The 11150-nt window shown below is 45.8% G+C and overlaps 1 protein-coding gene across 1 annotated transcript; it reads right to left on the reverse strand.

Moving 5' to 3' along the window:
* Nucleotides 1-8259: 8259 nt before the first annotated feature.
* Nucleotides 8260-10939, reverse strand: LOC133928753 (pectinesterase-like). The gene is made up of 2 exons (XM_062375222.1): nt 9879-10939; nt 8260-9298 (listed from the first exon to the last, which is right to left on the reverse strand). Exons 1-2 carry the CDS (start codon nt 10882-10884, stop codon nt 8598-8600), a joined length of 1707 nt encoding a protein of 568 aa, XP_062231206.1. The 5' UTR covers nt 10885-10939; the 3' UTR covers nt 8260-8597.
* Between the last annotated feature and the right edge of the window lie 211 nt (nt 10940-11150).

Below are 11150 nucleotides of genomic sequence, written 5' to 3' on the forward strand. Positions count from 1 at the left end.
TGCTCTCTATCTCATTATTGCAGTATAATTATTGGTGAATCAACTTGCCTCTCATATATATGGACTTACGGGGTAAGAGTCCTATTAGGAATCTGTGTCTCGGTGTCTCCCTAGGAATCTGTGGTCTCTTAGAAAGTGGAACCTCACATCAATGTGTTTGATTCTAGAGTGTTAAACTGAGTTGTTGGCTAAGCTTATGGCACTGGTGTTGTCACACAAAAGTGGCACACTCATGAAATTCAACCTAAGATCACTTAAAGTAGCAACCATCCATAAAATCTGTGAACAACAGCTAACATCAGCTACATATTTAGCTTCAGTGATAGACTGCGCAACACTAGACTGTTTGCGATAAGACCAGCACACAAGAGAAGTACCTAAGAAGTGACAAGTACCAGAGGTACTTTTCCTATTAATTTTACAACCAGCAAAATCTGTGTCAAAAAAACTCGAAGAGAAAGTGAAGAGGAAGCAAAAAACAAAATCCCATACTTGAGAGTGTGCTTGAGGTAGCTCAGAATGCGTTTCACTGGTTGGTGATGAGACGTCCTCAGTGAAGACTAGAAGCGAGCACACAAGCAAACAGCCAGATGGATGTCGAGTCTTGTCACCGTCAAGTACAGGAGAGAGAGCCGATCATGCTCCTGTACTCCCGCTTGATGTGTGTTTGTCCGATCTTCCGAAAGTAATATGATAAGTCGATTGGTGGAGTTTTGACGTTGATGATCCAAAGGCTCCGAATAGAATAGATCGAGAATCCTCGTGACCACTACACCACTACTCCGTGGTTATCAACTGTGCAAGACGCAATTGACCTCGCCAAGAAGACTTTTCCTGCAAGCGAATGGAGAACACAAGCAAGAGCAGGTAGATGAAATCTGAATATTGCTAATTACCAATGAAAACTCAAGTTGGGGTTACACAAACTGAACAAGCGGTGAAATATATAAAACAGAATAATCTAAGCAAAACCTAAGCTTAAACTATGATGGTTACTTTGTATATATATGGGGGATATGAGGAGGTCGATCTGGGGTTGTGCAACCATGGAAAGAGGCATGCACAACCTAGACCGACCTTGACATGATTGCAAGACCCAGCTAGGTCCATAATGGTGGTACAACACTTTATTTCTTTGACTCTAACTAAAATATAAGTAATATTTGGTTGAGCTTTTATCCATTGGAAAGGGATCGTCGTAAGTTTTCCAAAATGTCCAAGATTTCCTAAAACGGACTTCGTATGAGAGAGTTATGCCTATTTTACTGACGTGCTGTCGTGCGACTCGACCACGATCATAACTTCGACAACGACTAGAGCTCAGCCTCGAGTTTGAGTAGACTTGGTCTTCAAGGAGTGATGTCCACATAAGGTTGTGATGCTTCTCCCACATTCCTAAGTAATAAAATATCACAAGAATTTAGTAGGAATCCATCCAAGGAAGCATGAACAGCGAGAAACGAGTTCATCTGGTGGTCTAATTATCGTGCACGTGATCTTGTAATTGGACCTTGTATGATTTGAGGATTATTGGCGGTATTCATCATATCCGAATGAGCCATGGGATCATCACCACTGGTCCACCTACTCACCATCTTCATCTAGATCAAGCATGGTCGAGATAGTCATTGGTGTTGCCAAGGGCTTCGCATCACTCATATCGAACTTCTTCAGCAAATCCTTGGTGTACATCATCTAGGGGACAAATGTACCTTGCTTGCATTGCTTGATTTGTAGTACAAGGAAGAAGTTGAGCTCGCGCATCATCAACATCTCAAACTCCATGCTCATAGCGTCATAGTTTCTGCAAATCTGGCCACAAGTGCATGAGAAGAGCCACAAAAAATGATATAATCCATATATATCTAAACAAGTAAGAAATCATTGACATGCCTGAGACTTAACGAAGTATTACCTGACCCTATCACATATCCATGCTCTAGCAAGAAAAATCTAACCCTATCATACCAAGCTCTATGTGCCTGATTAAGCCCATATAAAGCCTTTCTAAGCTTGTAAACTCTACGAGGGTATTTTGAGTGCTCAAAGCCTGAAGGTTGCCGAACATAGACCTCTTCCTGAATTAAACCATTAAAAAACGCACTCCTGACATCTATTTGGTACAATTTGAAACCTTAGGATGCTGCAAATGCAAGGATGATCCTAATGACTTCTAGTCTAGCTACCGGTGCAAATGTTTCTCCAAAGTCTATCCCTTATACCTGAGTGGAACCTTGAGCCACTAGTCTAGCTTTGTTTCTCACTATAGACCCATCCTCTCCCTGTTTGTTTTTTAAAACTCATTTTGTGCCTATGGTGTGAACATTATGGGTGGCTCTACAAGGACCCAAACTTGATTTCTCTCAAAATTTTCAAGCTCTTCATGCATGGTATTTACCCAACTCGAATAAGATAAAGTATGTCCAACATCATGGGGCTCAAAAGAAGCAATGGATGTAGAATCAGTAAAATGAGCATGAGAAGCAGATTTGGACCTCGTCCTCGTTACCCTCTCATTTATGTCACCGATCATCGTCTATGGAGGGTGTCACCGCTGAATGTGTTGAGGGGCCTCACATTGTGAGTGTACCTCCCCCTCAAACACTACTGGTGCAGACGTGAAAGCAGCTGAAGTGGAAGTAGAGATTGTAAGACCCTCTACTAGAGTAGAAGAAGAAAGAGCCATCTCTGGAGCACGTGTGGTCGAGGGAAGTAGTGGATCATTCTCGTCATCACCAAGAGCTAGAAGGTCGCCATCTAAAAAGATTATCTTGCTCATCTCTTGATCACCTGCACACTCAAAAATAGAACTAGCACAGGGCATTGACTCGTCAAAAGTCACATCACAGAATTCCATGATTGTGTTAGTGTCAAGATTGTAAACCCTGTAAGCATGACTATGAAGAGAATATCCTAAGAAAAAGCCATCAAAAGAACGTGACTTGAACTTGTCAATATTGCCACGCTTTAGGATGAAGCACCGACACCCAAAAACTCTCAAATGTGAAACCTTCGGCTTCCTTCCAAAAGGCAACTCATAAGAAGTCAAATTCAAGATCGAGCGTAAAAAAATTTGGTTGGAGATGTAGAACGTCGTGCTAATAGCCTCAGCCCAAAACTTCCTAGGAGTCCTATGCTCATCGAGTATTGTCCTAGACATCTCAACTAATGTGCGATTCTTCCTCTCAACCACACCATTCTGCTAAGGAACGCGTGGGGCAGAAAATTGATGCTCAATGTTATACTCAAGACAGAAAGCATCCAAGAGATATTTCTTGAACTCGATGCCATTATCACTATGAATTACTTTCAATGCACCAGGGAGTTCTTTGAACAATCTCAAAGCCAAGCTCCGAAAGTGTGAAAATACTTCATCCTTGCTCAAAAAAAGAAGATCTAAGAGTAGCGAGAGAAGTCATCAACAATGACAAGGACATACCACTTCCCGCCCACCGAACGAACCCGAGAATGACCAACAGTGTCCATATGGAGAAGTTCTCTCGGTCGTTCATTCATCACCAGATTGACTGGTGGGTGGGAGGCAGCAACCAACTTGTCATACCGACTAGGAGCACAAACAAGATTTTCTCAAACTCGAGCTTGGTCAATCCTCAGATCAAGCCTAGGGCACTCAAATGAGTAAGCAAATCAAAACTCATGTGCCCTAGTCTCCTATGCCACATCCAAAGCTCAGAAGAAGGTTGAGCAATCAAACAACGAGAAGAACCAAGAGACTCAAAAAAATCAGTTCAAAAAACTCTCTGAACTTGATAAATCTTGCAAATCAAAGCGTTAGAAAGATCGAGAACTTGAGAAGTATCACATTGAAATGCACTTCCAAGTCATCATCCAACAACTGAGATACAGAGAGAAGGTTGTATCCCAGATACCTCACCAAAGCTACATCTTTGAGAGTGAAACTCTCCATCCTTACCATACCATTGGTTTTCACCCTTACTTTCTGATCATCCCCGAATGTGATGTACTCGTGTCGCTTCACGAGGGTGAGGCTGAAGAACTGTGATGAATCTCCGATCATGTGGCACGAACAACCGGAGTAAATGAGCCACTTGTTCTTCAGGCCTCCGCCTATCACCTCGAAAGGATCCAGCTCGGGGTCTCTGTCGTCGTTGTTATCGTCCGCCTTGAAGCAGAGGCCGGTGAAGTCCTTGGCATTCTTCTTGTTCTTTGCTTCCGGTTCATCCTCCTCCAAGCTCTCCACCGAGTTGTAAGAGATGTCGATGTCACTGAGAGCCACCACAAATGCCCTAGAAGTCGTATTTGCTGCCTTCTTGGCCATTTTGACATGGTTCTTTTTAAAGAAGGGCTTCTTGTTTTTCTTTTTGTGCTTGTTGTAGTCGTGGTCACCGTCCGCCCTCTTCTTGAGCTTGGGACAGTCCGCCTTGAAGTGGGTAGTATCACCACACTCAAAGCAGGCACGAGAACCACCCCTACTCCAGTCTCGGTGATTGTTGTAGAAGCGGATGAACTTCTTCACAATCAGCGCAAGGTCCACATCATCCAGCACGTCCCTGTTCCACTCGATGAAGTGTTATCATAAGAAAATCTAATTGCAGACTGATTACCACCACCAGGTCCGGAAACGAATGCCAAGTTCTGAGATAGGGGATTTCCAAGATCGATCCAAGCCGCCTTAGCTATCTCAGTGGACTTGAGCTTGCTGAAGATCTCATCACAAGTCAACATGTCATAACTTGGAGACTCTTAAATGCTCTTGATCCTCACTTATCATATCCTACGGTCAAGAGTATAGAGAAGCTTGATCGCTCTCTCGTGGTTAGAATAGGGTAAAACACCAGTTGATCGAAGATTACTAACAATCTCATCACAAGTCAACGTGTCATAACTTGGAGACTCTTAAATGCTCTTGATCCTCACTTATCATATGCTACGGTCAAGAGTATAGAGAAGCTTGATCGCTCTCTCGTGGTTAGAATAGGGCAAAACACCAGTTGATCGAAAATTGCTAACAATCTCATCAAAGCGAGCAAACATCGCATCCAAAAACTCTCCGGGGCCTTACACAAATATTTGGAATTCTTCGTTGTATGTGCTTTGGCGTCTGGCCTTAATATGATTAGTGGCTTCATGAAAGACACTTAGAGTATTATAGATCTCATGAGCAGCATAGAGGTGTTGGATCCTATCAAACTTATTCTGACTCGGACTAGTGAACAAAATATTTCTAACATTGTTGTTGGTCTCATACTATTCGATTTGAACATGAGTCATGCGAGCAACAAAGATCTCATAGTTGGAATCAACTACTTCCCATATTGCACTTCCTTAGCTTAGAAAATAAGCCTTCATGTGCATCTTCTAGTACAAAAAATCACAGCCATCAAACAGCAAAATCTCTTCACTTCACTCTATGTCGCCTACAGATAACAAAGCAAGTTAACTCAACAAGTGATCAAAACGGCTTTGATATCAATTGTACGACCGAGAATGACAAATAGAGGAGGGGTGAATAGGCGCCTCAATAAATTTCTTTCAAAATAGATTGTCTTATCCTATTTTGTCACCCAATGCACCTCAAGAGCAAAGCGTAACATAAAACACAGAAACACAGTGGAAACACGGAGCTCAACTCGAAAGATCCGGCTAGAACAGAACAGAAACTCAAATAATTCAAAAACCAAACTTGAAGATCCAATCAAAGGTGGGTCTCATGGTTGAAATCAAACACTAGGTTCTACAGCAAACCAATCCATAACTCATTCCAACACAAAGTTTGGAACTTGAGAAGAAAGATTTAAAAATCAAAGATAAGGTAATCGGTTGAATAAATTCTCAAAGTTGATGATCTAGAGGCAAGGGAGTTCAAGACCCATGAATATATAGTCGTATGTGATTTTTATGCCTTTAGCAACAAGAATAATGACTTCACAAGTTGCTAAAACTTCAGCTCAAATTCTAAAACGAAAAACACAACGAAATACCGAAAACTTGCAAACTTGAAAGGGAACCAATAGAGGGGAAACTAGAAGGAGGGGAATTCAAGTATATGCAAAAACATAGGCTTCATTACTCAAAGAGATCAGCCCTATTTTAGATGGATTATAAAAAAATTTTACTCAAAACTCTCACCTAATACATAGGCTAAATACTTATCCTTCCTCTCCTCTGAAACTCTAGCACTAGACTCTCAAATGAGTGACATAATAGGCTCAAGTGGCTGGTTCACCCTCTCTCATAGCCCTACCACTCTATTTATAGGCTTAGAAAACATGACCCATAAGTTTTCTAGCATTTTTCCAAAAGACCCATATCTTGTAGTATACTTATACCTACCATCGAGGGTATTTTCGTCTATTTTCTTCTCCACTCATCGGATGGGCGTACCGCCTTCATTACTTAGCTTTACCTCGATGCAAGCTTCGCGATAGTGCCACGTACTCCTCCAGCCCTCCCACAATTTTGAGACCAAACTGCGAAATCCTCTACACGCTTCTCAAAGCGTGACTCGCCACGTGCTTACACATTAAGCAAGTGCTCTGATATTGATGTGTGTACTCCATCTTGCGATCCTGGCCGCTGGCAAGTCTCTCACTCCTGATCCCTTAAACCACCTTGTTACTTGCACCGGCATCCCTTTCTCTTAACTTTATCAACATGCCGCATTCATCCTCTATTTCATGCTTTACTTGACCTCCACGTGTACATCTAGAATCACCCTTGACTCTGCTCAACCTCCTTAATCGTCCAGCACCAAGCACCCTGCTTGGCCCTGATCACCTGTCGTTGACCATCAAATTATATTCGTCACCTACACACCATAAGACAAGCTAACATGTTTCTCCAAACCATCCCCAATTCATCTTATGTTAACTCAATATCAAAATCTTCAATTGAAATCCAATTCAATTGAGAGCACATCACAGTAGTTTTCTAAACACCAGATATTCTAGTCTGAACACCGAAACATCCGGTGTGTGCACTGTTCCCAACCCGAAGCATCACTCATTGGTACATCCGGTCCAGTTCACAGACAACACATCGAAACTTCTGGTGTGAACATTTCTAATTTTTCTTCGAAAGATTTCTTCTATACAAGTTAGCTCTAGTAATTCTCTCCAGTGTAGCCATCACACTTACCGGACCTTCCGGTGCATTGGTCTTTAATTTCAGCTAAAAAATTGCTCTCTATAAGAAATAGTCCGGTAAATATGCACTGCTCACACCGGAACTTCCGGTGAACACCGAAACACACTGAAACTTTCGGTGTGTGTAATTTTTCTACGAACAGAGAAGAATTTACCAATTCTCAACACCATCAACTCGAGCTAGTTAAGAACACAAATAAGCATCCACAAACACGTGCTAATCAAGTTCAAGATAAATCAACCGTTATTAATGCTTATCACATGAATCAAGACACTTCTCAACTTAATTTCTCACAACAAGTTCTAGACTGACATTTTACACAATACTGCCCATATATCACCAAAGTTCAAACTAACATTTTTATCAGGATTCAGGAGGCTCCAGTGGTACCAAATGTCAAAGATGTTAGACGGAACATTGGCATTGAAAAGGTTGCCCTCTATCCATGCAGGCTATTCTGACAGATATCAACACAACAGACACGGGAATGAACCCTTGAAAACTAGGACTCCAACACCCATGCACAAGAACATTCAGGCACGAATTTTAACCAGAGAGGCTGAGCAAGCTATCACCGATCCTCGATTATAGTAGTTAAATGCAACACATCTACTACTAGAGAGCCTTTCAATTAGGAGAGTTGTTAGGCACACAAAAGCAGAACAGATCCTCGATCATTTTGGCAGAGAGCAAAATGCATCCACAGTTTCTTCTTTCACCTTGTTCAGATTAACATATACAATAGATCTGACAAATTTGAAGAACAAACTCACCTTGCTTGCGACAGGAGGTGTGTCGGCCGGAGGGCGGTGGCGGCGTAGGGTGCAGGGTGGTGGGTAAAGGGCAAAGGTGGGTGGTGGCGTGCTAGGGTGGAGGGTGGCGGGTGGAGGTCAGAGGTGGGTGGGCTGTGGCTAGGGAGGAGGTGCGTTGGAATCGCCAACGCAGAGTCAAGGGGAGGGGGTTGGGTGATCGCTGGAGGCTGACTTGAGTAGGTGAGGGGTATTACCCTAGTAGCGGTGATGGGTAATTTTATCCTCTACTCAATAAGGATATTAGAAAAAAAGGTTTTGTGGAGCAACCTTTCACTTACTCCACAAATTTGATTACTTTAAGAAAATGTGGAACTTACACTATTTGGCACTCAGCGCTGCCAAACACTTCATAAATTATATTATTGTACTTTCATCCAACACTGTAGTCTGCGAAAGACAACATGCTACTTTCATATGGTTGCAAACCACACTTAGCTCTACATGTATTATACGCCTTTTATCTCATCTGTTGCAATTTACAACAAGATCTCTTTTCTGTAGAAGTAGTCGTCTCCATGCAGAATACTACTACTGTAGCTGGCTACACTTATTCTTTCATATGTCCCTTAATTTCTCTCAACCATAGTTCCAGTTATAATAATTAATCTCAACTTAATGCAGCAACACAGCTAATGTAAACGTTGATCACTACGTCCTTCAAGAAATCAAGCCGCTTGTGAACGGCACGCCCGTCTGTGGCAACCAGTTGTCCCCGACCACCATGCTGGTGACGGTGAAGTTGCCGGCGTCGGCGCCGTCCCCGAGCACGTGGTACCCCGGCCACCCCACCCGGCGGCTGGTATCGGCGCCTGGCCCTGAGTTGTTGTACTCGGCGTAGTAGAGCGTGTCCAGCGCGAAGTCACCGGACCACGGCATCCACCCGGAGGGGTCGACGAGCGCGCCGACGTACGACTCCATGACCACAGTGCGCGAGTAGTTCCTCCACGGCCGCCCGAGGTAGGTGAGCGTCGGGAAGGCGGCGTTGGCGGCGAGCTCGGGCGCTGCGACAAGCGCGCAGCCCTGGATGGAGGTGCCCGTGTTCTGGTTGGGGTCGCTGCGCCCCTGCGCCGTGACGGTGTTTCTCTGCCCCTGCATGGGGAGCCGGGAGTAGAAGGTGCAGCCCTGGAACACGACGGCGGCGTTGCCGAAGACGTAGTCCACAGTGCCGTAGACGTCGCAGCCGCGGTAGAACTGGCGGAGGGAGTGCGTGTAGAGAGTGTCCTGGTATGCCTCGAAGCTGCAACCGTAGAACGCCGACAGGTCGGCGCCGGACCGGAGCGCCACCGCCTGGTGCTTCGATGGCCCCGCCGTGTTCCGGAACGTCATGTTCATCGCCACGAACCCTTGACCCACCACAGCTGCGTGCAGGCAGGCAGTTAACTAGTCAGAGAAATATATATCTTGCTCGTGTTAGATATGTGCACGATGATGTTACAAGACCAAAACATCGAGACTGGACACTGGAGATAGATCAAGTCCAACTCATCCCCAAGCTTGTTAAACTAGTCCTTGTGGAACGGGATGACCAAATAAAAGCTACATATTTTTTAGGGTTCAGCTTCGCTATCATATGAGAAATGCAACTCCGTGATGTATTGTGTATGCCTCGTCTATCTCAGCCATTCAGTTCTTTTTATCTATCCGTTAATTCTTTCATCCATCTTATATTTAATTTTCAATATAAATCTCAAAATAAATAAAATAGTCAAGATAGATGGTGTTTGCGCACTGCATTGTGGAATTTTCTCTTCCTATATGTATGCATATGCCAGCTGCAAAGAGCACTCCAATTCCATTTTATTGATTTGTTTATTGAAAGTGCAAGCTCACTAATGATGGCTACTAGAGCTAGTTTCTAAGCTCTTATGTAATCCATATATATCAAAACATAACTAATTTACGCTAAATGTTGGTAAAAGAAGAAGACGCTGTGCATACCAAAGGTGGCCGAGTTGAAGGTGGTCCAGCCGTCGACGACGCTCCGGTTGCCGGTGATCACGGTCTGGCCGATGCCGTCGCCGACCATCATGATGTACTTGTTGTGCTTGGGCACCACCACGTTCTCCTCGTAGACGCCGGCGAGCACGTAGATCACGTGGTACCCGCTGCTGCCGTCGAGTTTTTTCGGCGCGGCAGCCACGGCGTCCCCGACCGTGGTGAAATTCCCGGCGCCGCTCTGGTCCACCGTCACCACGCTGTTCACCGCCACCGTCCTCTCGGGCCCCTCGATGGCCATCCGCCGCACCATCTCCTCGTCCGTCACGTCGAACAGGCCCCTCCTCACTGCGGTCGCCGGGGGTCGCTTGGGCTTCTTGCCGCCGTGGCCGTGGTGCCGTTTCTTGTTGCCACCCTTGTGCGAGTGCGACGCCTTGGCCGTCGGTACCCACGCCCTGGTGAAGAGCGACAGCGAGAGGCTGTAAAGCTTGGTGCCGTTGGCGATGGGCGCGTCGAGGCCACCGCGCTCGGACCACGCCCCCGACGCGGCCTGCAGGCCGTCGAGGCACGTCTGCTGGTTGGTCAGGATCGCCGAGAGCAGCGTGTGCACGTCGTCCGCCTGCGGGTCGAGGAGTGTGTCCGTGGACCTGATCGTGTTGCCGGCTGCGGAGAGGAAGTCAACGTTGAGCTCAGCCATGAGCTGGCAATCCCGCAGCGCGCCAACGGCGCTAGGGGAGAGGTGCCGGTGGCGCGCGAGGTAGCGGTCGACGAGCGCGGCAAACTTGCGGGCGCCGGCGAGGGACTCGGCGACCGAGAAGCGGCCGTACGTGTAGAGGTTCCCCCTGCCGCCCGGCGGCAGCACGGACCGGCAGAAGGTTGGGTCCGTGGTGGCGTTGCACGCGGCCGACGGCAACACCGGCGTCGACGGCGGCGCGTCGGAGAGCGCATGGCCTAACAAGGAGAACAGGAGGAGGGTGGGGATCGCAGCAGCGTAGTAGGTCGCCATCATGTTGGCAATGTAAGCTTCGTTTCAGTGTGTTGCACTGATGTGCTTGTTTGAGGCTTGAGGCTTGAGGTGGTGGTGGGAGATGGAGAATTTATAGGTGAAGGTGAGGAGAGCAGAGGGTTTTCATGGTAATTCTGAGGAGAAGAGGGGCCAAGAGACTGACAAAGTGAGTGAGGGGAGTGGGATTTCTTTTTCTTCTTCCTTTTTGCGTCTCGAGAAAGCGCGTGGAAGACGAAAGAATGCAAAGGTCAAGCAATCGAGCTGGAGAC

This window comes from Phragmites australis, chromosome 9 (assembly GCF_958298935.1).
Source record: "Phragmites australis chromosome 9, lpPhrAust1.1, whole genome shotgun sequence".
Lineage (NCBI taxonomy): Eukaryota > Viridiplantae > Streptophyta > Magnoliopsida > Poales > Poaceae > Phragmites > Phragmites australis.

Excerpts from the sequence above, each read along its gene's own strand:
- LOC133928753 (XM_062375222.1), bottom strand. The coding sequence starts at position 10,884 with ATGATGGCGACCTACTACGCTGCTGCGATCCCCACCCTCCTCCTGTTC. Across the intron at positions 9,299-9,878 it reads CTTCAACTCGGCCACCTTTG|CTGTGGTGGGTCAAGGGTTC; the intron begins GTATGCACAGCG and ends GCCTGCACGCAG.